The 24,189-nt window shown below is 45.2% G+C and overlaps 2 protein-coding genes and 1 long non-coding RNA gene across 10 annotated transcripts in view; 2 read left to right on the top strand and 1 right to left on the bottom strand.

The window, feature by feature from the left end:
• The window catches only part of Mertk (MER proto-oncogene tyrosine kinase), a 104,248-nt gene extending 92,199 nt beyond the window's left edge, over positions 1–12,049 (bottom strand). Inside the window, exon 1 of one of the 2 annotated variants that reach the window (NM_008587.2) lies at positions 11,861–12,049. In NM_008587.2, the coding sequence (NP_032613.1) occupies positions 11,861–11,918 (58 nt within the window). In that variant the 5' untranslated portion in view covers positions 11,919–12,049. Of the gene's footprint in view, positions 1–5,930; positions 6,398–11,860 lie in introns of those variants that run through there. The other variant, XM_006498860.3, reaches the window with a different exon arrangement.
• Positions 12,050–12,461: 412 nt separating this feature from the next.
• Positions 12,462–23,147, top strand: Gm39931. Of its 5 annotated transcripts, XR_001783466.2 has the most exons (5): positions 12,462–12,550; positions 13,048–13,149; positions 21,172–21,257; positions 21,517–21,586; positions 22,945–23,147. It is a non-coding gene; the product is annotated as a predicted gene, 39931 (long non-coding RNA). The 5 variants fall into 5 exon arrangements; XR_001783464.2 differs by lacking the exon at positions 22,945–23,147 and having other exon boundaries at positions 21,517–22,354; XR_866728.3 differs by lacking the exon at positions 22,945–23,147 and having other exon boundaries at positions 21,169–21,257; positions 21,517–22,354.
• Positions 23,148–23,557: 410 nt separating this feature from the next.
• The window catches only part of Anapc1 (anaphase promoting complex subunit 1), a 77,324-nt gene continuing 76,692 nt past the window's right edge, over positions 23,558–24,189 (top strand). Inside the window, exon 1 of one of the 3 annotated variants that reach the window (XM_011239332.3) lies at positions 23,558–23,811. The gene's annotated coding sequence lies outside the window, so the exon portion shown is untranslated. The remainder of the gene's footprint in view (positions 23,812–24,189) is intronic. The other 2 variants (NM_008569.2, XM_030248086.1) reach the window with 2 other exon arrangements.

The raw sequence follows: 24,189 nt of genomic DNA, 5'->3' as shown, positions 1-24,189 counted from the left end.
AACATTCTAAAACCATGACTTCAACTGGCTTGGAGATCCAGTCCAGAGTTCTCTCTGGCTTAAGACCCGCCCCTTCCCTTGGATAAGCACAACTACCTTAGTCCTAAATTAAGGGCCAAGTTCTTCCTACACTTCCTCTTGGAAGGTAGGAAAAGGCTCCCCAGCCTTTTGCAAGTATCAGACTTTAGACATACTGGCTCTAGCATGGCCAGACAGGGCAAGTCCCACTCCCAAAGGCAGAGTCCATAGGTCCTGGGCTGCCCTGCGCAGTTGGGCTTTGCAAACGTTTTGTAGATGAGTTTAAAGCTCACCTTACTAGCTGGGCGGTGGAAGCACACGCCTTTAATCTCAGCCAGGGTTATAAAGGGAAAGTCAGTCTTGAAAAACAAAACAAACAACTAAAAACACACCACTTCACCTCCTGTTGATAGCCTCTGCCTCAGTCGAGTTTTGGCTTGCATTTAACTGTGTATAGCACATTGTCCGTCCGTCCCCCCCAAACATAAAATTACACCCTAACACTAAATGAATAGATGTTTAGAATTGATGCCAGTCTCCCCCCAGGCCCTGAGGCTGCTGCTGCTTTCTCTAAAATGCATGCCCCATCCCATCCACTCCAGGAAAATTTAGAGTCCTCCCTGCTCCTCAGAACCCAAGAGCCCACACTCGCAGCACATTTGATGGGAAGACCTCATGGTTTGTTCAGGGAAGTCTACAATTTTTAATAAGATGACTTTGCATTTCAAGACTATTCTATTTCTCCAGCTAGAGCTGGTGGGGCTGTTTCACTGAGGGGGGTGGGGAACACAGGCAGACAACATGGACACTACCAACACTTGAAGAGCCAACTGAGTGATCGTGTTTTAAGTCTGACTCAGCCCTCAGTCTCCATTTCCTCGTTGCAGAATGGATACCGACCGCTGCTCAGTTTCAGAATCAGGACTCAGCGCTCTGGGCCAGTTTCAAGAAAGTGTTCCACCTCCTTCGCCTCCAGGTAGAAATGTGTGCTACACAGACTCTCATCTATCTGCTCTGCCTGCTGATAAATGGGCACAGTAACCTAAATAACCCTGCAAGACAAAATCTAACCTAAGATGAGAGCCTCCATCTTGGTCTCCCAAACTGGCTTTTGTTGTTGATATTGTTTTAACTAGTTCTAAATCCAATGAGCTTCCTTTTAAATTTTGCTCGTAAAATTTTAGAGAACTTTAATTTCATCCACCATTTCCAAATCATGTGGAGAATTGTCAAATGCTTACAGGCTGGTTTCATTTCCTGTGTACCCAGAGAGGCTGAGGGTCATTTACAGCAAAACTGGAACACCAGCCACCAGATACAAGCCGCAAATGGGGAATCCATGAATATTTATCACCTCCCAGAGAGTTTCTTGAGCAGTGTGAGGACAGAAAGCAACTTCAGCTAGTGTGAGCCCGTTCTAATATTCGCCACAAAGACAGCCTGTTCTTGCTTGTGAAACTCCTCATCAAAGCCATAAAGGAGGCCGGTCTGCGGTTAGTAGCTTTAACTAGAAGCCCTGAGGCTTAAGATAGCAAAGCAACATTTTCTCCAAAACAAACAAGGCTTTCCTTTGTGTGTCTAATGAGGTGAGAATGTGTCTAAGGCAGATCCTACCACGCTTAGGGTCCCTGGTAATTAGAGCTTGCAAGACCAAGCAGCTCCAGGGTGCCCAACCCATGGCTGAATGTGGCTGAAAGTAGCTATGAGTGCAAACCAAATAAAATTGTAAACTAACTTTAAACATTTTGATGTTTGTGTGTGTGTGTGTGTGTGTGTGTGTGTGTGTGTGTGTGTGTGTGTGTGATTTTGTTTAATAGCTCAATTGCATGTTTTCTGAGTGTGAGTAAACCCTACATGTGTTGTAATTGTCAAAAGGTTGGATATACCCGCCAGAAAAGGGATCTGTATCAGAGAGCGTTTACCTAATTGTACACCTGAGGCCCATCAGTTGTGGACAGTCCCTCCAGAGGGGAAACTGGACAGGAACTAACTCTGTATGGACCACATCATGCTGGGCTAGAGAGCACCTCTGAAGAGGCCAGCTGAGAAATCCTGGAAGGTTCTAAGTACAAAGAGACACGTAGGCACATCAAATGAATTGTTGGGGTGGGGGGAAGCATTGTTGGGGTAATGAAATAAAATGGGAATATCTTGTTTTTGGATATAAAACTTCTTGTGTATGACCTTGACCTACATGTAGTAGTTTGAATATGCTTGACCCACAGGAAGTGGCACTATTAGGAGGTATGGCCTTGTTGGAATAGGTGTGGCCTTGTTGTAGGAAGTATGTCACTGTGTGGGTGGGCTTTGAGGTCTCCTAGTGCTCAAGCTCTGATCAGTGCAGAAGAGACCCTCCTTTTGGCTGCCTGCAGGAATCCTGGGTGCCTTCAGATCAAGACTTGTTAGCTCCTCCAGCACCATGTCTGCCTGGATGCTGCCATGCTTCCCACCACGATAATGGACTGAACCTCTAAAATTGTAAACCAGACCCAAATAAATGTTTGCCTTTATAAGACTTGCTTTGGTAATGGTGTCTTCTCATCAATAACCCAAACTAAGACAGAAGTTGGTACCTGACTAGAGGAGCAGAAGTATAAGGATGAATCTTAATTATCTGGAATAGCCTTTATAATTTCCCGGTGACTTCTAATTCACTAGCACCTTTAGCTACTGAAACCTCTCTACTCACCCTCTCCTGAGAGCTCAGAGAATATAAAAGGCCCATGGTGAAAAATTATATTTCAACCTTGTAGAGGTAAATGCCTTTGTTTATCTTGATCCAACAATTGTGAATGGCAATGGATTAGGTGGCCTTGTATATGAAACGCTACAGTTTGGAGGGAAGTAAGGAAAATTATTTTGCTGCTTGGTTGTTCTTAGCATCTCTGGATAAGCTGATAAAGGAATGAGATCCATGATAAACTTGACCAGCTCCAGATTCAAATAAACAATCTAGAAGTTTCTAGGTGCGCCCTTGAAGAGAATCTTCTTTCCAGCAGCCATAGAATTCAAGTTGCAGAAAAATCAAACCAAAGCCCTCAGATAAAGATGGGTGAATTACAGTGATTAAATTAAATCTCAGCCTCAGAGGGTGTCAGCAGTTAAAGTAAGGGCATTAATTGACAAAGAATGGATCCTATAACTTGGAATGGGGATGTGTGGGAGGACCCTGTTGAAGCTGAGAACTTCGAACCTTTAGATTCTCAAGGGTTTAGCTCACCTAAAGCAGTAGTACCCTCAACCCCACCCTTGAAATATTACTCTTTTCACCTGAAGAATATAAAGCCTTCACTATCTGATAAACCAGCAATGATTTTTCTCTTAAGAAAATGCCAGGCAAGACAATACTGGTGTTCCTCAAGGCCCACCAATAGACCTATAACCAGACTCAAGGCAAAGCAGACCCATAGCAGAGAGATAGGAAGTGTAGTCCATTAGGAAGTGCTTAATGAGTTTGCTAGTACATTCAAGCAGAAGTCTGGGGAGTATGTGTAGAAATGGATTTTAAAGGTATGGAAATAATGGTGGAAGGAACATAAATTAGATCAGGCTGAGTTTATTGATATGGAAGCTCAATTGATTAAAATAAGGTATCAGAAGTTTGTTTGAATGGTTGGCTGAAAGGTTTATCAAAAGATGGCCTTCAGAAAAGGAGCTGGAGATGCCTGATATCCCTTGGCTTAGGGTTGATGAAGGGATTTTAAGGGAAATTGCGCTGCTGGAGTGGGTACACTGTGTAAAACCTAATCCTCTATAATGGGGAGGCCCAGGAGATATGCCCTTCACAAATCCTATAAGATGCAAACTGGTGAGAGGGGCAGCGGCACATTTGAAGAGTTTTGTTGTTCCCCTTTTCCTTGTGCCAGACCTTAGGGTTAGAGATGCTGCTGCTCAATTGGATGAATTAAATGCAATGGATTTAACTGGGCTCTGAGGTAGTGGGGCCAGGTGGCAGCACGGAATCGCCAGAGGCAAGGTGATCGTAGTTATCATAAAGGGCAACATAGACAAAACACTGGACGTAATGTCCTAACCTGTAATGAATGGTCAGCACAGGCAGGGTGAATTTTATAATGGCATGACTGGTAGAGACCTTTGGTATGGCTAATTACTCATGGTGTTTCCAGGCATGAAATAGACAAGAACTCTACTGCATTTCTGTTTGATCTGTATTATCAGAAAGATTCTCAAACAAATGAAAAAAGTTACCCTGGATCATGGCAAAAGGTAATCTCAGCCAGTGAATCAGGTTTCCAGGCTTGAGCCAGTTTGCAGACCGATTGAATGAAAGAAAGGGTGGCTAGGTTCCCCTGAGGAAGGATCTTGGTAAGACACCTAAAAGTTTTGCTGTTAGCTTTCTTCAGTTCTTCCCTAGAGGGACCTATGGCCTTTTACAAGGGTAACTGCAGAATGAGAAACAGAAACAATTGGATAATGTTTTTGTTTTGTTTTTTTGGTTTTTTTTTTTTTTTTTTTTTTTTTTTTTTTTGGTTTTTCGAGACAGGGTTTCTCTGTGTAGCCCTGGCTGTCCTAGAACTCACTTTGTAGACCAGGCTGGCCTCGAACTCAGAAATCCGTCTGCCTCTGCCTCCCAAATGCTGGGATTAATGGCGGGCGCCACCACCACTCGGTGGATACTGGTTCTTAACTGATGCCGATTCCGGGAGACCCTAAAAAACACTGTGGTCCACCAGTGGGGTTTATGAAGACCAGGTTATTAATGAAGTTTTGGCTAATGTCCTGATTCACAGTAGGTCCAATAGGTCCCTGGACTCACTCGATGGCTATTTCCCCAGTTCCAGAATGTATAATTGGGATAGATATACTTAGAAGTTGGCAGAATTCTTATATTGGTTCCCCAACCTGTGGAGTAAAGGCTATTTTGGTTGGGAAGGCTAAAGGGAAGCCTTTAGAGTTGCCTCTGCCAAAGAAAACAGTGAATCAAAAACAGTATCACATACCTGGAAGTACTGCAGAAATCAGTGCCACCATCAGTGGCTTGAAAGATGCAGGGGTGGTGGTTCCCACATCTCCCATTAACTCTCCTATCTGGCCCATGCAGAAGATAGATGGGTCATGGAGAAAGACAGCTGACTATCAAAAACTAAATCAGGTAGTAACTCCAATTGCTGTACCAGATGTAGTGTCCTTACTTGGGTACTAAGAGACCTCAAAATCTAGCTATACAGTGACAAACTTCCTCCAAGAAGGCAACACCTATTCAAAAGAGGCCATACCTTCTAACAGTGCCACTTCCCATGGGTCAAGCATTTTAAAACCACCACATTACACAAAGGCAACATCTCTGTTTTTGGCCTTTTTCTTGCCTCTGCCCCATCTGCCCCTCTACCACCTCAAGACTTGCAGAAAATCCCTTTGATCGTTGAGTCAAATGATGATAAATGAACAGGCAAGAAGGACAATAACATACTTTGGGAGTAAATGTAGATTTCTTGATGAGATCATCAAGATCTATTCACCCTGCCTTCATCACTAAGATACTGCAACCTGAGGAGATGACCCAGATGAAGCTGTCTGGGACTTCAAGTACCCACACACCCACTGAGCCCACCAACTGACAAGAGGTCAGGGGAAGGGGACCAACAGGCTTCCATCTGCTCAAAGTTGGAAGTGAGTATAAGGTCCCCACAAAACCAGAGCTCTTGCTTTGGTAAAGGACTTCCCACCTAGCACAAGCCAAGGGATAGACTGAAAAACCAAACAAACCACAACAAAAACTAGACCCAGTGATCAAAAACAGCCTCGCTTGATAAGTTTCTCAGGATTCTTAGTCCCTAAATGGAGCTCACGGATCGGAAAGGATCTACCCTGCAGGAGGATGCATGTTAAGTGTTTCAGCTGCAGGCAAAAGAGCAGGCACAATGAAGGGGAACCACAGGGTACAGACTTACCTAAGGATAGGGGCTGATGAATATCCAGCGTGAGAGAGGAGAGACTGGGTCTTCCTCCGAGCCAGCAGAGATCTCTGATAGCACCTGCCATCAATCGACAAGCAAGACAGCACCCAGGACCTACCTTCCTCCCTACTTTCCACAGCCCAATCTACTACACACAGACCCTCATATCTGCACAGAATTAACAATGCTCATTTTCTTGCTGAGGCCGCCAAAGGAAAGGAAAGACCTAGATTCGGTCACTTAAAAAGCCGGAACCAGAACAAATAAAAAAACAAAACAAACCCACACCCACTTTGGCACAGAGCTACATAGGAAAAGTGGAGCCAGAATTGGACCTCATTTTTGTGCCTTCCTGTGAGGCACATGACAGGAAGCTATTCCTCTGGCAAGTCAAGCCTCTACTGCCCAAGGAAGGTAGGGGGCAGGGGTTGCTAGTGCCAGTCTCTACTGGGAAAGCCTGCTCCTAGTTGGGTATTTTATTATTTTAAAGATTTATTTATTTCATATATGTGAGTACACTGTAGTTGTCTTCAGACACACCAGAAGAGGAAGGGCACCAGACCCCATTACAGATGGTTATGAGCCACCATGTGGCTTTGGGGAATTGAACTCGGGACCTTTGGAAGAGTAGTCAGTGCTCTTACTGGCTGAGTCATCCCTCCAGACCTCCTAGTAGGGTTTTGCTAGCAGAATTACTAGGAAGCAAAATGCTAAAGGGCTGTAGCAAAGGACTTAGGCACCCAGAGTAACCACCCCACAGCCTCTTCACCAAATCACTGCAGGGAAGGAGTGTGGGAAAACAGGATCTAATATAGTCCAGGGTGGCCTCAAACTTGATATGTAGCCAAGGGTGATCTTGAACTTCTTCTTCTTTTTTTTTTTTAATTTTATTTATATGTGTATACTATAGCTGTCTTCAGACACACCAGAAGAGGGCATCAGATCCCATTACAGATGATTGTGAGCCACCATGTGGTTGCTGGGAATTGAACTCAGGACCTCTGGAAGAACAGTCAGTGCTTTTAACTGCTGAGCCATCTCTCCAGCCTGATCTTGAACTTCTAACCTTCCTGCCTACACCTCAGACTTCTGGGATTATAGTTACATGTCTCTGTGTGTGTGTAATTGTAAATTTATTATTACAGAATTTCATACTTGTATATACTGTATTTTGATGATATCTACCACCCAAATCCCCTCTTTAACCCCTCCCAAGTTCACATCCTCTTTTTATTTATATTTTACAGCTTACGCTGAGTCTAATTGGTGCTGCAGCGATCACATGAGTGTAGGTCCATCCATTAGAACATGGGCAACCAAGAGCCACACTCCTAAAGAAAATTGACTCTCTCCTCAAGCAGCCATCACCTGCCAATAGCTCTTCAGGTAGAGGTGAGTCCTGGTGAGCCAATCTCCATACCTGACTTATGCAGTGATGAGCATTTCGGCCAGGGTATTGCTCATGCTAGACAAGCACTCTACCCAACGGAGCTACATCTGAATCTTTTACCCTCATAGTTCAAGGTTGTATTGAGGAAGCATTCCAGTAAAGAAAACAAACAAACAAACAAACAAACAAACAAACTTCTACTCAACATCTTTTGTCTAGGAAAAGGAATTACCCACCCCAAGTCTGCAGGCCTAAGTACCAGGGAGCACCATTGGTAATTATGGTACTAACAGTTCAGTATTTACAGTGTGTTGTTTGCTCATCTCATCTTTCGAGGATGTCCTAGTTTGCTTTTCTGTGGCTGTGATAAGAGGCTGACCAAATCAACTTGGGAAAGTAAGGGTTTATTTGGCTTGCAGGTAAAGTTAATCAGATCATCAGTGGAAGCCAAAGCAGGAACCTGATGGCAAGAATTGCAGTAGAAGCCAAGGAGGAATGCTGTTCATTGGCCTGTTCCCTTGGCTTGCTCAGCACCTTTCTTATACAGCCCAGGACCACCTAGCCAGTAATGGCTCCATCCACAGTGGGCTGGGCCCTTCTTCATTGTTGAGAAACCTTGCTATTAAGGTGGTCTACTATGACCAGACAGCTCCTTGAGCTCGGCCCAAAATGGAGTGTAGGACCCCCTTTTCCAGCCAGGCTGCTTCTTCTCCACTTGACCTTATCTGGGGAGCCCGCCCCCACATCCTCTACCTGAGGAATGTTAAGTAGTCTTTGGTGAAATTACAGGTTTCATCAAATTACTCCCTTTCTCTCAATAAGAACCTGCCCAGCGAGCTCCTGGGATGCTTCTCCATGCAAATGAAGCGTTCCCAGTACCTTAAGCCCAGCCAATGCACACTCACCCTGAAAATCCTTTCCCACACTCCAAGGTTCATAGAGCCCTGGTTCACCTCAAATAAAGAACACAAGCTGTGTCACTGAATCTAAAAGAGAAGCCACGCACCCCCACACACCTCCCAGGCATTCACAGCAGAACCAAGATCCTGCTGGCATGTCCCCCAGGGAGGAGGTGGAACTTGGAACCACACTTCATCAATTAGCAATTAAGAAAAGACCCCAATAGATTTACCCATACGCCAATCTTCTGGAGCTGACCATCCTTCATCCTAGATATGTTTAGGTTGTGTCAAGTTGACAAAAACTTACTCTATGAAAGTGTCCTGCTGTACCAAAAATAGTCTAGGGGTTATTTCCTCCATATAGATGAGGTCCAACCCAGAGCCATGTGTTTTAAGTTATGATGAAACTATAGATCTTATCCAAAGTCAAGGTCCTCGGAGAAATTTATTTATTTATTTATTTATTTATTTATTTATTTATTTATTTATTTATTTTTAAATCAGTTTTGGAGACTGGGGAGATGGCTTGGTGGTTAAGGGTGTGTACCACTCTTGCAGAGAACCAGAGCTCTGTTGCCAGCACTCTCTTTAGTGGTCTCCAACTTCCTGAAACTCCAATTTCAGGGGCTCAGACACTTTCTTCTGGCCTCCTTCGGCACTGGGCATGCATAGGTGCATATACATACATGCAGACAAAACACTCATAGACAAGAAACAAAAATCAACAAAAACTTTTTAAAAGCTGTTTAGTGCTAGGAAGGTGACACAGAGGTGGCCAGAGCAGCAGCAACCAGGGGGAAATGACTAGAAATGAGTCAAGGGGGGTGGGGTAGGGGAGGTCCTGTGAGGCTTTACAGGACCTGGAAATCTGGCAAGGAACAGGAAGCCATTGGAGGATGTTTCACTTGGGGACAACACAACTGGGTTTGTGATGAACACCCGCATCTGTCTGTCGTGTAGGGACTGGCTGAGGTACACGAGTGTTCAATGTCCCAACTCATCTTTCCTACCTGGCAATCTGTTGTGACCACTAGCCCTCCTTCCAGAACTATCTAGAGATTCTTTCAAAAAGTAAGGCTTAAAAACCTAATTTTGAGTGAGTCCCAGGACAGTCAGAGCTATATAGAGAAACCCTGTTTCAAAAAACAAAACAAAACAAAAAAACCAAACCTAATTTTGAGCTGGAGAGATAGCTCAGTGGTTAAGAGAACTGACTGTTTTCCAGAGGACCCAAGTTCAATTCCCAGCACGGCTCAGAACTCCCTGTAACTCTGATTTCAGGGACCCAGTGCCCTCTGGTCATCTCCTTGGGAACTATGCATGCACATGATGCACAGACACACATACAAGCAAAACACCCATACAGATAAAATAAAACTTTTTTAAAATTAAAGCTCAATTTTGTTAATTCAAAGGCGGTTATATCGTGCTTACTATCTTAAAGAACAAAATTCATTCACTCATTTATTCAAATGAACCCTACTTACTTCCAAAAAGCAAGAGGGGTCACTTAGAGTTCTTGGAAAAAATGTTTATAATAAGTTGGAATGTTTGTTTTTAGTGTCAATTTAAGAAATCGACCATTTTAGCTGGGCGGTGGTGGCCCATGCCTTTAATCCCAGCACTTGGGAGGCAGAGGCAGGCAAATTTCTGAATTCGAGGCCAGGCTGGTCTACAGAGTGAGTTCCAGGACAGCCAGGGCTGCACAGAGAAACCCTGTCTCGAAAAACCAAAAACCAAAAATTAAAAAAATCGACCATTTTAAAAGCCGGGTTTGTTCTCAGGGTTCACACATCTTAGTCACAGATGAAGTCACCAGACTGGCTTCATTTTTATGCACTTTCAAACTTCTCCTTCATCCTCTTTCCCTATCTGACCCTCCCTAGGGACACTGTGTGCCCCTTATACAGCTCGGTCGCCCCCTTTCCCTCCTCCCCCCACACCGTGGTCCAAATCAGGGGCCAAGCAGAGAGGAAAGACTGGGACTCCTGAAACACGTTCTCAGCAGCTCCAATTCAGGTAGAAAAAAATTGAGAAACTTTCATTCTTTCTCAGCGTGCATTTTAAGCCTTTCTACGGTTGTCTATGTCTGTCAGCTACAGAACTTCATCACACGTTTTCAAAACTTAGAAAATAAAGCATAGCAGGGCAGTGGTGGCACTCGCTCACCTTTAATCCCAGCACTTGGGAGGCAGAAGCAGGCGGATTTCTGAGTTCAAGGCCAGGCTGGTCTACAGAGTGAGTTCCAGGACAGCCAGGGCTACACGGAGAAGCCCTGTCTCGAAAACAAACAAACAAACAAACAAACAAAAACAAAAAGAAAATAAAGCATAGATTTAAAAATATCAAACAAAAGCTTTGGTTCCTATCACTCTTCCCATGCTTATGACAGTCACAGCCTCCAAAATGACGCGTGGCCTGCTAGGGCTAGTAGCAAAAGTATACCCGACTTTCAGCGGATTATTAAGAACAGTCCTGGCAGAAAGGCTGAGGAACTTTTGAGGGTTTAGTAATGGAGAATAGAGTGGTCTCAGTTCTTAGCTCGTTTTTTGGCTGTTGATGTTTGTTGCAAATTGTCACGTTGCCTCAAACTACAAATTGCTTATGTAATTTAATGTGCAAGGAAAGAATTGTTTAAAAAAGAAAAAGAAAAGAAAAGGAAAGAAAAGAAAAAAAAGCTCATTTGAGCAAATGAACTTTGAGAGGAAAAATGAGGTTTGTAGCTAAACCATAAACCAAACTTTCCTTAAAAGACAAACTTTAGTCTACCAGATTCAAGATCAAAGAGACAAAATTACACTCCGAATAGAAACAGATCTTTTAGGGCAGGAGCAATACCTGAAGGAACAATACCTGAAATGTGCTTGCTTATAGTAGTCTTCCAACCCCTCCTGCGTCTATTTCTTTTTGGAAAAACCTTGTTTTGTTTTCCCCCCAGCAGCTTCTTTACAAAGTGCCTCAGTGTCATCTGTTGGAGGAACCTGCCATACTTGTTTGCGCTAATCAATCCAGCATGTCAAATTGAACCGCTTGTGAGAGCACTTGTGGTCTGAGCACTTGTTTGTGCTACCCAAACAAAAAAGATTCCGCTCCACAGTAATAATAGTGAAAGGACCGTATCGTCCCCCTCGGCTTTTTGCAGGCTTCTTACACTCACAGACAGGCTGTCCCTACAAAGGAGGGCTAACACAATGTTCAGCAGAGCCCAGGGGAGAAGCCAGAACTAGTCTTTCCCTGGCGGGACACCTAGCCTCCAAGCAACGCCACGCGCTAACGGTGACATCCAACTTTTGCAGCTACTTATTGGTTCACGGCGTGGAATTACCTTGGAATCCTCGGTCTATGATTCGCAGAAACCCCGCCAAAGCTCGGCAAGGCTAGACAGTGTTGAGGGTAAAGTTCTTGGTGCATGCCACGCCAGACCTGAGTTGCATTTCTTAAAGGCTCAAACTTCGCTGCTCCCAGAGCGCCCAACCGGGCTTGAGGTCTTTCTCTGTGGTAATGGGAAGCTCTCGGTTCCCATCGGTTCTACTAAGACGTGCACCCCAAGACCCGGCTAGGGAGCCCCCATAACCCTCTACGGCTCGCTGGAATGAGTAGCAGCTCCCGGAGACCCTGCAACCTGCACTCACCTCCACTCCAGAGCGCGGGTAGCAGCAGCAGCCCCAGTAGCAGTGGGGCCAGAACCATCGCGGGGCCGCGGATCTGGCAGTTCTCTCCGGACAGATGCACGTATCCACCAACGTCCCAAACTCGCCAGTCGCCGAGGGCGCGTGCGAAGCGCCTCAGTCCCGGCCGCCCGGGCAGCAGGCGCCAGAGTGGCAGTGCGGAGTTGGGGATCGCAGGAGTCCTAAGTTAGAAGAGGCGGGCCCAGGGCTCAGGCCCGGGAGGGGCCAGCAGGTTGGAGTGGACAGGGGCGGGAAGGGGGAAGGGCAAAGAGAGCAAAGAAGGATGGAACTGGAGGAGGGGGCGGGAAGGGGAGGATCCAAGGACAAGCCCTAGGGAGGGTGGAGGGGCGGGGCAGAATGGAACTTGGGTCAACTCCAGCAGGTTAACCCCTGGCTTGAGTGTGTAGGAAATCTGGAAGGGAGGTGCTGGAGGAGATGGAACAGAGCTAAGGAGGGCCACCATCTTGAGCTAAAAGGACCGAGAGACGGAGAGGAAGGGGAGGGGGCTAAGAAAGAAAATAATCGGGAGGATGATCTCTGGCTACTTGGTTACATCAGAGGAATCTCACTCTGTATGGGTAGGTAGAAGGGATTGGAAAGGGTAGAGGCCGAATTTAGTGGAGAGCGACGGATGCAACTCCAAGACCTTTAAAGGTTAGTGGGTCCAGCTGCTTTGGAGGGGCAGCGATTCTGCAGTTCAGGCTCTACTGGCATAAGAGGTCCTAGCAGCTGCATTCCAGAGGCTGTGGCCGCCGTGGCAGCACACCCTGCTTGCCAGGTCCTCCCCCTGGCTACTGAAACGGAGTGCAAGAGCGGACCCTGGCGTCAAGATCTTGCAACCTCCACCCCAGAGGTTAGCTCGGGGAGAACTAAGCCGAATCCTGTAAGGAAAGAGTTTGAAACAGGGATGGAAGAAAGTGCTGTTACAGGAAAGGGTGGGAGGCCCAAACCACGGCATCAGATTGTGAATCTCAAAGAAACGGAAGGCGTATGAGGCTTTCTTAAAGGAAATAGAATGATTTGTTTTTCTTTGGAGATAAGATCACATTAGAGCCCAGAGTAAACCACCCTGATAAATTTAAAGTATTTATTACTGAAACTGAGGACAGACCCATACGCACTGTGATACAATAAGCTCCTTGCATCTCTAGCCCTGCAGGAGGACATCAAACCAGAAGCGCTGGATTAAACAGACCCTTGATTGGTGCTTGATGTGAAAGAGCCCAGTTTACTGTGGATGGTGCCATTCCCGGGTAGGTCATTCAGGGATGCATAAGAAAGCAAGCTGAGCAAGCCAGTAAGCAGTTCCTCTATGGTTTGTGCTTAAGTTCTGGCCTCCAGGTTCCTGCCTCGAATTCCTGTTCTGACTTTCCTTCATGATGCATTTCAACTGTAAGCTGAAATAAATTCCCAAGTAGCTTTTGGTCATCACAACAATAGAAATCTACGTAGGACAGACAGGGTCTTGCTATGCTACCTAGGCTGGACTTGAATTCCTGGTTGTGCAAATATTCCAGCCTTCTTAGTAGCTAGAACTGCACGTGTGTGCCACTAGGACTTGCTTAAATCTCACTTTTTTTTTTTCTTTTAAAGGCAAGGTCTAACTATTTAGCCCTAGCTGGAATGGAATTCACTATGTAAACCAGACTGGCCTCAAACTCACAGAGATCTATCTGCTCTGACTTCCATGTGCTAGATAGAATTAAAGGTGTGTGCTACCATGTTCAACACAAATGTGACTTTTTTTCTTTCTGGTTAATTACTTTAGTTTTATGTGTATGGGTGTTTTGACTGCATTCATGTGTATGCTGGGGTACCCATGGAGGTCTGAAGAGGGTGTTGGGTCTCCTAGAATGTAGTTGCAGATACTTGTGAGCTACCAGTTGGGTACTGTGAATTTAACACTGGTCCTCTGCAAGAGCAACAAGTGCTCTTAAGCACTGAGCCAACTTTCCAGCCGCAAATCTGTCTTTGTTAATGGGGCCTCCCTTGTACAGTACTGTTTTATAGGCTACTACCAATGCAGTAGGAATGAAGCACTGGCCATTTTATTAGATTCATAGATTTGGACAGAGGAAATGGATTGTCTTTTCTCTGTGGCCTCTCTGTCTGTGACCTTGAGTATCTAGCACCTGGAGTGACCCCAGCGGGAAGGGACCTGAGAATCTGTGGCCTGGCTTTGTACATCTGCAGTACTGGAACACAGCCATCATAGGCAATATTATCTCTGTGGTTTTGTGCTGAAGTGGCAGAGCAGAATAGTCGTTACAGAGATTGTATGGTTCACAAAGCCATATAATCCAGCCCTTTACATAACCAGCCAAGCCCTGAACTAAAGGTTAGTTCATTTACATAGCTGCTGCCTGCACTGGCATGATTTGGAGACAAGGACTTTGGACCAAAGGATCTAGACAAGCTTAGAGGAAGTCTGGCATGGGAGCTCAGAGCTCCAAGAGTGAGCAATCCAGTGAGCAAGGTAGACCGCTGCTGTGTGGTGCTGAGTGACCTAGCCAGAGGTCAAGTGGCTCTCAGGGTGAAAGCAATGTCAAGCCATACTTGAAGCCGCACACCATAAACTCTTCATGAGAGATGTGTCAAAGAGCTTGCAGTTATGCTTGCACACCTCCACAAACATGCAAACAGAGCTAAAATTTAAAAGCTGCATGCCGGCATATAGCGTTACTTACTATACATCCAAATGAAATTGTAATTTTATCACTGCATTTCTTTTTACCAAACTATGTGAAGAGAAATGTGAGAAAAAATAGAATCAGACTCTATTTTCTATATCTATTTCCATGTTTGTAGAGTACCCAGTGGACAGCATTCATGCAATTTTAGCAGGGCAACAATGACCTGGAACCCATATCTCAGTGACACTCTGTAGCCTAGAGCTTTAGAGCTACTGTTGTTTCTTCATTATTATTGTTGTTTGTTTTTTGGGGGGGTTTTTTGTTTTGTTTTTTTGATTTTTCAACAAAGCATTTCTCTGTGCAGATCTGGCTGTCCTGGAACTGGCTCTGTAGACTAGGCTAGCCTCGAACTCAGAGATCCACCTGTCCCTGCCTCCCAAGTACTGGGATTAAAGGCATACATCAACACCCAACAGCTAGATCTACTGTTTATTAACTAGCCAAAGGAGAGATTATCCAGGGCCTGCAGCATTGTTTATTCAGGGCCAGAGAGGATAACTTCTATTGATTCAAGTTTAGCTGCTTATAACCAACATAAAGTGTGAGCATAATCTATTTATTAGCCATGTTTAATATATCGGTGACATGGCTGGAGACTTTCAATCGAAGACCTAATTGTGCCAGACCATTCATGAAAGGTTAAGACATGCTTCAATGAATGACACCTCTCCCTTTCTTTGAGATAGGCTCTCCTGCATCTTAAATTCTATTCAAGTTTGCTTTATAGTTGAAGATGACCTTGAATTTCAGGTCCTTGTGCCTCATTTCTCTAGTGCTAGGATTACAGATGTGTACCACTCTACCTGGCTTTGTGTGGAGCTGAGGATCAAACCCAGGGCTTGTTGTGCTTGTTAAGTCCCAGGCCCATGACATCACTCTAAACTGGAACCTGCTCTGTAGCCTCCTAACCTCTGCCTCTTGCTATTTTCAGCATTGTTCTTAGTCAGGACCTATAATTTACTCCTGCATCTGTTCCACAAGCGTACCCTCCCCCAGTAGTGCACCCCTAACCCCACCTTCCACCCTCCATCTCCATCAGCTAGCCTCCCTTATCCACTGCGACATAGTTTGGGCTGCCTATCAGCACTGGCTGAAATCTAGACATCAGATTGACCCCAGGATACTCTGCAAATGACCTTGTGGCATGAAAGGATCTTAATCTACTTTCAGTGCTAGAGAGCCATTTGTTCATTACATAAATGGACCATTATCTTTACTGTCAGGTATGAACAAATGCCTAGGAAATGTTCCTGACATAATACACGGCTCCTCCAGCAGGGAGCTTTTATCTCATGGGATCTAGTGCCAGTTGAGGCCTGGATCATGCTGGCTATCACCCATCTAGAATCCACACTATAGTCCTTCAGTAACTGCATCTAGGTGTTTCTTTGGTGAATCATACCACCCACACTCATATTCCTGCTGTCGTTGAGTGGGATGAGGAATTCTCCTTGATACCTTAAGAGCATCCACTGTCCTTCTGCAAAGTTTCTGACTTTAAATTTTGGGTCAAGGGCTGGAGAAATGGCTTAAGATTAAGAGCACTGTGTGTTCTTCCAGAGGTCCTGAGTTCAATGTTCAGCTACCACATAGTGGCTCACAACCATCTATAATATGATCTGATGCCCTCTTCTGGTATGTAGGTGTACCTGCAGATAGAGCACTCAATAAATAAATAAATAAATAAATAAATCTTTTAAAAAATTATTTAAAAAATTTGGGGTCAAGAGATGGTTCCAGGGGGATAAAAGAGGATAACAGAAAGTGACTATGATGAAAATATATTCTGTAGATGTGTAATGTGTTCATAATAAACCCTTATTGTATATAATTTTTAAAAATATTTATTTATTATTATATCTAAGTACACTGTAGCTGTCTTCAGATGCACCAGAAGAGGGTGTTAGATCTCATTACGGATGGTTGTGAGCCACCATGTGGTTGCTGGGATTTGAACTCAGGACCTTCGGAAGAGTAGTGGGTGCTCTTAACCACTGAGTCATCTCTCCAGCCCATAATTCTTTTTAAATATTTATTTATTTATTTATTAAATACAAGTACACTGTAGCTGTCTTCAGACACACCAGAAGAGGGCATCAGATCTTGTTACAGATGGTTGTGAACTACCATGTGGTTGCTAGGATATGAACTCAGTACTCAGTGCTCTTAACTGCTGAGCCATCTCTCCAGCCCTGTATATAATTAATATATGCTATTGACACACTAGACAATTAATTAATTAGTAAGACTCCATCAGCTCTGATTGCTACATTTGTCTAGGTCTCTCCTCAGCCATAGAAAGTTTCATTCCCAACCAAAAAAAAAAAAAAAAAAAAAAAAAAAAAGCCAGGTGTGCAGCTGGGCATGGTAGCACACATCTTTAATCCCAGCACTCGGGAGGCAGAGGCAGGCGGATTTCTGAGTTTGAGGCCAGCCTGGTGTACAAAGTGAGTTCCAGGACAGCCAGGGCTATGCAGAGAAACCCTGTCTCGAAAAACCAAAAAAAAAAAAAAAAAAAAAAAAAAAAAGTTTCATTCCATGCACTATAGCTACTTCTTTCACTTTACCCATGACATCACGCTTGGTGATTTCAGTACCACACTGGAAATAGAAATGACATGTTCTTGAAGTAGGTTTATGCTAATATAATCCATTTGGAACTGTCTTAGTTAGGGTTACTATTGCTGCGATGAAGCACCATGACTAAAGCAACTTGGGTAGGGAAGGGTTCATTTGACTTACATTTCCACATCACTGTTCACCATCGAAGGATGTCAGGATAGGAACTCAACTAGGGCAGTGACCTGGAGGCAAGAGCTGATGCAGAGGCCATGGAGTGTGCTGCTTACTGCCTTGCTCTCTGCCTTGCTCAGCCTGCTTTCTGATAGAACCAAGGCCCACCAGCCCAGGGATGGCATTACCTGTCACAGGCTGGGCCTCATCAATCCTTGATAAAGCAAATGCTGCTTGTGCTCGACTACAGTCTGATCTTAGGGAGGGATTTTCTCAGTCGAGGTCCTCTCCCCTCAGAGGACAATAGCTCGTGTCAAGTTGGCAGGAAACTAGCCAGCATAGGAACTGTAGTGAACACAAGTAAAGTTGCAGTTGTGTTACTGTTAAGTAGGTCTTAAAGAAGGTTTAATTTTCACCATCTCATTGGTTCCTTTGGGAAGCTGTGGACTATTTCCTGCTTAATTTCAGGTCTCGGCGATGGGTACGGAGCACTGCCGAGACAATGCACCTAGCTCCTCCAGCAGGGAGCTTCGAGCTGTGGAGCCTAGTGCCAGTTAAGGCCTGGACCACTCTACTCTGGTTGAGGCCTGGACTTCTCTGGCTATCCTCTACCCAGAACTCACATTCTAGTCCTTTAGTAGCTGCATACGGGTTTTCGTTTTCTGACTCATACCACCCACGCTCACATTCCTGCCTGTCTATCAGCAAAGGAGTAACACAAGAATGTGCGCCATAATCAAAGGTTATCTAGGGTAAGAGATCGAGAGAGGTGAGGTGCCTTCTGTAAAGAACTGACCAGATACACTCTTTCTTGAATCACTGTTAGATGCAAGGCATCCTTGAACCCAGGAATCCTAACATAGAGGCACAACGGGATCTTTCTGTTTACTGCCTCCACAGGCATTTCCCTCAGGCAACATCGGCCTCAACCATGGAGTCCAGGTGCAAATCATCTCTCTCACTGTTTTCAATTAACGATGCAGACAAGCTGGTACGGCTCTCTCCTATCCTCCTCAGACCTATGATTAAAAAGCAACATTATAAACGAGTGTGATTCATGCCCCATGGCTGGGGCTCAGTGCCATACAGGGGCTTTAGCAAAGCCGCTCAGGCGAATTCCAGGCCTGCTGGAAGGAATCCGCCCAGCACAGTGGCTCCTGCCGTTGTTGAACGTGAACTAGCACAAGTAAAGGGCTGTGTTCAGATCAGCGAACACGGTGATGAGACAAAGGTATTTTCTTTTGTAGAATATTGACCTCCCCATTCCCACCTCTGCACGGCAATCCGTCCGATAGGCTGAAAGGCTTACTAGTAGTAACTCTCCCAGCCCTGTCCTATTAGAAATGTTACGGTATCAGGGAAAGCTGTGTTTTACTGTACTGAACAACATATGCATGAAACTGTTAATATGTATAGTTTCTTGGGAAACTTGGTGTTGTGGATATAAAAGAACCCTTCTAGTTATTTATTTTTAGATTTAATTATTTGCTTTGATATATTTGTGTGTGTGTGTGTCTATCTATAAAACAGAGTCTCATGTAGCCCAGGCTAACCTCAAACTCACTAGGCAATGCTGACAATGACCTTAAACTTTGAATCCTCCTGCTTCCACTCCCTAAAAGCTGTGGTTACAGGTGTGCCCCACCATGCCTCCCCCACATGAGAGTCCTTCTGGTGTCCTAGGAAGAGCATGAGAAACGCAAGTGCCTGAGCATTACAGTTTGTTCTTGCAAAACGAGGTGGGTGTTGTACGATTTCATGAAACTGGAAGCAAAGTGAAAATTCCCTTGTCCAGTGATGTAGGTTATCTGTCACACAGGTAAATGTGGAGGCCATTTACCTCCACATTTACATGGCCCAGCAGTTGAGAGTATACGCTGCTTGTGACCTGAGTTTGGTTCCTAGCACCCACTTCACAAGCATCTGTGACTGCATCTCTAGGACACCCTTGATACCTTCCCTCGTCTGGCCTAATGCAACTGTTCTCGCTCACACATATCCCATCCCTGTACACATAATTAACAAACACCTCAGAGAAAAAAAGAAAGAAAGAAGCAAACAGAGGAACAAAGAAGGAAAGAAAGAAAAAGAAAGTGAGAAAGAGAAAGAGAGAGAGAGAGATGTATTATGCAATGTGATACTTCATTAAATACAGTTGTACAGTAGTAGGCCAAATTTTTGCAACTGTTGGTGTATTCTGACTGCATCATATATCATACTTCATAGCATGTGCTAAAAACCAGACTGGAACTACTAGGCTGTGAAATCTGTGTGTGGTGATGGGGACGGTGATGTTAGATAGTGTTTTAAAAAGTCTCATATTGGGGGCTGGAGAGATGGCTCAGCGGTTAAGAGCACTGACTGCTCTTCCAGAGGTCCTGAGTTCAATTCCCATTGGTTCACAACCATCTGTAATGGGATCCAGTGCCCTCTTCTGGTGTGTCTGAAGGCAGCTACAGTGTACTCATATACAATAAACAAACAAACAAATCTTTAACAGTCTCAGATCAAAGGCTTTGGGGATGGCTCAGTTGGTTAAAATGCTTGTTGTACCAGGTTTGACCTCAGCACCCACCTAAAAAGTCAGGTGTGGTGGCTCATGCTTGTAATCCCAGCACCAGGAACACAGAGACAAGAAGATCCATAGAGGTTAATGGCCACCCAGCCTAGCCTAACCAGCTATCCCCAAGTCCTAAAGAGAGCCTGTCTCAAAACACAATATGAATCGCAGATAAAGAATGACACCTAAGCTGACCGACCTCTGGTCACCTATACATCTGAATGCACACAAACATTTTTCAGATCATCATGGCTAACTGATAAAGCAAATACTAAAGCAGGTTAGAGGGTTCATGGGGAGAAGAATTAGCATCCACGATGCTTTGGACACCCACAGGGTTCAGGTGGCAAATCGTCAGGAGTCAGCCCAAGTGTCTAGATTCAGCTGGACTACCATGAGAAGTGTCACAAGAAGTTCTTTGGCACATTTCTCTCTATGAAGTGAAGACCAGCGAATACCTCATTCCCTCTCAAGCATCCACTGTAGCAAAACATCACATGCCCTCTCACATGTCTGCTTCAGCGAAATATCCTCTCACAAGACAGCTTCAGGGAAAACATCACAGCACACAGCTGAGTTTCCAAAGAAACCAGACATTTCTACTTCAGTATATGTGAGTGTGTGAGTGTGTGTATGTGAAAGTGTGTGTGTTGAGTGTGTGTGTGTGTGTGACAGTATGTATGTAAGAATGTATGTGTATATGTGTGAGTGTGTGTATGTGTGTGTATGTGTGTGTTAAGTGTGTGACAGTATGTATGTAAGAATGTGTGTATATATGTGTGAGTGTGTGTAAGTGTGTGTGTACACAAGCCTGCACATTGTGTGAAGAAGCTGCTACTGAGGGCTGGACAGATGGCTCAGCAGTTAAGGAAGCTTGATGCTCTTTGAGACCTGAGCTAGCTTCCCAGCACCCATAATAGAACTCTGGCCTCCACATGAGAGCCATCCCCCTGCCAGCCCCCACTTCCCACTCACACACCCACATACACACCACACATGCAAATAAATGAAAACGAATAAATAAAATAGAAAAAGACTCTCATCCCAGAAAGAAGCATTTTTATTTTTAAAAGATTTGTCTATATTCATACTTGCATATAAATGTGTTTTCATCAATTCCACCCCATCCTCCTCTCCAAGTTCTCCCCTATCTCTCCCAACACCTTTTCTTGAAAGTCATTTTTCTCCAGGGATGCATCCCCTGAGAGGCTATCCATGAGCCAGTAGATGGTCCCACATCCATGCACATGCAACTAAGTGGACTCAATGGATATTTTTTTAAAAAGCAGGCTCAACAAACCCTGGGGGAGCAAGCCATTACATCACACCTCTCTGTGGCCTCTGCTTCAGTTCCTGCCCTGACTTCCTGAATGAGGTAAGACAAAATGAACCTTTTGGCCTATAAGTTGTCATTGGTCATTTTATCACAGCAATAGGGAGCTAACTAAGATAAATATGTTAGAGAGGGACAATCAGAGTAGGCCTTGCTGTCATATAGGCTGAAACCACAAAGAGGCACCCTAAGAGATTTGCTCAGGGAAAGGAACGTCCACCAATGACAGTTGAGATAACCTTTTGTAGGGGCTCCCTAATTCTCAAGTTGAACAGCCAGCTATGTGTTCTGTGTTCCTCAGGGTGACCCAAGGATGAAGAGTACTGGTGGTTAGCCCTGTTTGGAGAGAGGATGAAGAAAAGAGGACAAGGGTGGGTAAAGAAGACAGAACAAATATTGCACTGGCTGCACATTACAACCAAATGCCACCAACTTGCAGACGGATGGATGTGCCCTCTCAGTCATGCCGTGTATTTCCTGACAGGTTGTGCAGTCAAAAATTCAATAGAACAGTCTACAGGAAAGAGAGAGAGAGAAAAAAAAAAGGACAACATACAAGGGTCTCCTTCCTGTTTTGTTCTTATTGGCTGTTAGGTCCCAAAGGAATTCAGGACAAATGGTTAACTGAGGTGCCTATTAACATATCAGGCTCTCCCAGCACCACTAGTGCCTGGCTCCTCTCAGCACTTCTCATCCACCCACCCCAATCCTAAACCTCTCTAGCTCCACAGTTAGCCTCCTTTCCCCCAACCTCCCGACTCCTCCTTATATAACCCCAGCCATTTTGGCCACAGGTTGTCTTGATTTCTGGCTTTTCTCTTGGTCTTCATTCCCTTGGTCCTCTTGGCTTTGCTCTTGGATCTCTTTTGCTTTGCTTGGGCTTCTCTCTTTTCTTTCTCTCTTGTCCCCTTTTCCTCCTCAATCCTCTCATGGCCTGGTCTATTCTGCTGCTTGTGTTCAGTCCAGACTCTTCCAGGAACCTCTGGCTGTTCTCTCCCTCATATTCTGAGACCCCGACTTAGAGCGTTTCTCCCTGGGAGGTAAAGCCCCTAAAACATTCCCCCAAGTTTGTTTTCCCTGATCTCTAAAAATACAGCTGGAAAGAAGCTCTTTGTTCTCTATAGCCAGCAAAAAGCCATTTTGTTTCTATACCTTACAACCAGAGATGCGATAATTGTAATTTTACCAAGGACACCCGGCAGAGAAGAGCTGTAGCCCAACTCCTCCCAATTCCTCAATATCTACAATAAAAACCTCCTCAACCATATCTAGGAGTGGTCACGTCCTTGTTTTCATTCACCGACCAGTTTGTTCCCTATCGGTTTGGGTTTCTAAGTACGGCCTCTTCAGAAGGCAATCCCCATCTCCCTCATCCTAGGCTGGCAGTGGCAGAAGATATCATAGACTCAAGGAGAATGACAATGGCTTGGTTGCTCAGAACACAGTGGAGAGTGGGGTATCCTAGTCCAAGTGACTCCTGGTAGGGTTGATGGGGTTGTAGACAAACTGTGTGATGGGGCAAGAGGTAGAGGGTAGAGAATGGAAGCAGTGAGATTGACAGGCCACTTACGTGTGCTCCTTGTTGGGTTTTCTTCTGTTTGTTCTTCCAGATAGCCTAGTGTGTGATAGAAAGGCCTTTGTAGGATAGGGAGGTTTTGCGGGGAGGAATCAAGAGGTCGGAGCAGAGCATGTGGAATATGTGTTAATTTGACTGTTTTTGATTATCCAGGCAAGCGAATTTCAGCTAAGCAGGCATTCCGCTCACCAAGTTCTAAGAGCAAGCCTTCCTGTTGCAGTGCAGCTTCAAGCTCTGAAGGATGGCGTTCCAAGAAAAGGGATGAGAATGAACTAAAATAAATGTGTATCACAATAGACAATTACAGTGAAGTTATCAAATTCCAACAAACTGAATTTTGGAGCAAAGAAATGGACTGGAACTCTTTATTCTTTAGGCTATGATAGGCCTCACCATTTTTTTTTTTTTTTTTTTTTTTTTCTTAGCGATGACGAACAGTTAACGGACTAAAGCCCATCTTGGGTGGGGGTGTGTGATTTCCGGGTAGAGAATTTTCCATGCAATCCTGAGAAAATGAGTGGTCTCCCTTCCGCTCCCATTCATCAGCCAGGAGGCACACATCCCCTTTTGAGATGAGAAGGAAACTCAACCAGCTGGGAAAAAAAATTACCTAACTTAGCTCAATTGAGAAGGTAGTTCAGGATCTTAGAGATTTGGTTTGTTAAAGAGGTAACGTCGTTAAGTGACCGCCTTCGCTATAGGCACTTGCACAGACACCTTTTTCAACTGCGCAGGCGCTAGGTCCTCTCCGCTGCCGCGCGTCCCCAGCCTGGCTCTGCCCTGGCGCGAGGCAGGTCGGGAAATCCAAGATGGCTCCAGCCATTTGAGTTGTTCGCAAGTCTTTGGTGTCCCGCTGCCGCCCATTCTTCCTCCGGCATCCGGGAGGGAAAAGGGATGAGAAACTGGGGCGGTGAGGAGTCATCGTGACGGTCCTGTCGCTGCTCTCGGGCCTTCGCGGCCCTTGTGCCTCCGGGGAGCAGCCGGGGCTCGCAAGCGCCTGACGCGTCCCGAGTTATTCAGGTGCGGGCCGGGCCGGGTCGGGCCGGGCCGGGTCGCGCATCGCTGCGACTTGGTGTTGGAATTTCGCTGCACCGGGTGCCCCAAGGGCTGAGCGCCCCGGGGCTGGCCTTGAGCTCCTGCTGGGGTGAGAGGAACCCCAGTATCAGACTGGGCTTTCCGGGTTGGCCCGACGCGCCATGAGCCGATGCTCCGGCCGCTACGCCGTGGCGCGGTTCACTCAAAAGCACGGAAAGCCTGTTTTTGTAGAGACCCAGCTCAGGGTCCCGCTGTTTGCATATGTTCCTAGTAACCAGTAATGACAGTTTTATTTCTAGCATGTCAACTCAATGCTTTTATGTGGCCTGTAACGAATAACACGTTTAACAACTTTTGGAGAAC

This window comes from Mus musculus, chromosome 2 (assembly GCF_000001635.26).
Source record: "Mus musculus strain C57BL/6J chromosome 2, GRCm38.p6 C57BL/6J".
In the NCBI taxonomy this organism is placed as follows: domain Eukaryota; kingdom Metazoa; phylum Chordata; class Mammalia; order Rodentia; family Muridae; genus Mus; species Mus musculus.
The sequence above is the reverse complement of the archived record's forward strand: the minus strand, read 5'-3'. Positions and strand labels throughout refer to the sequence as shown.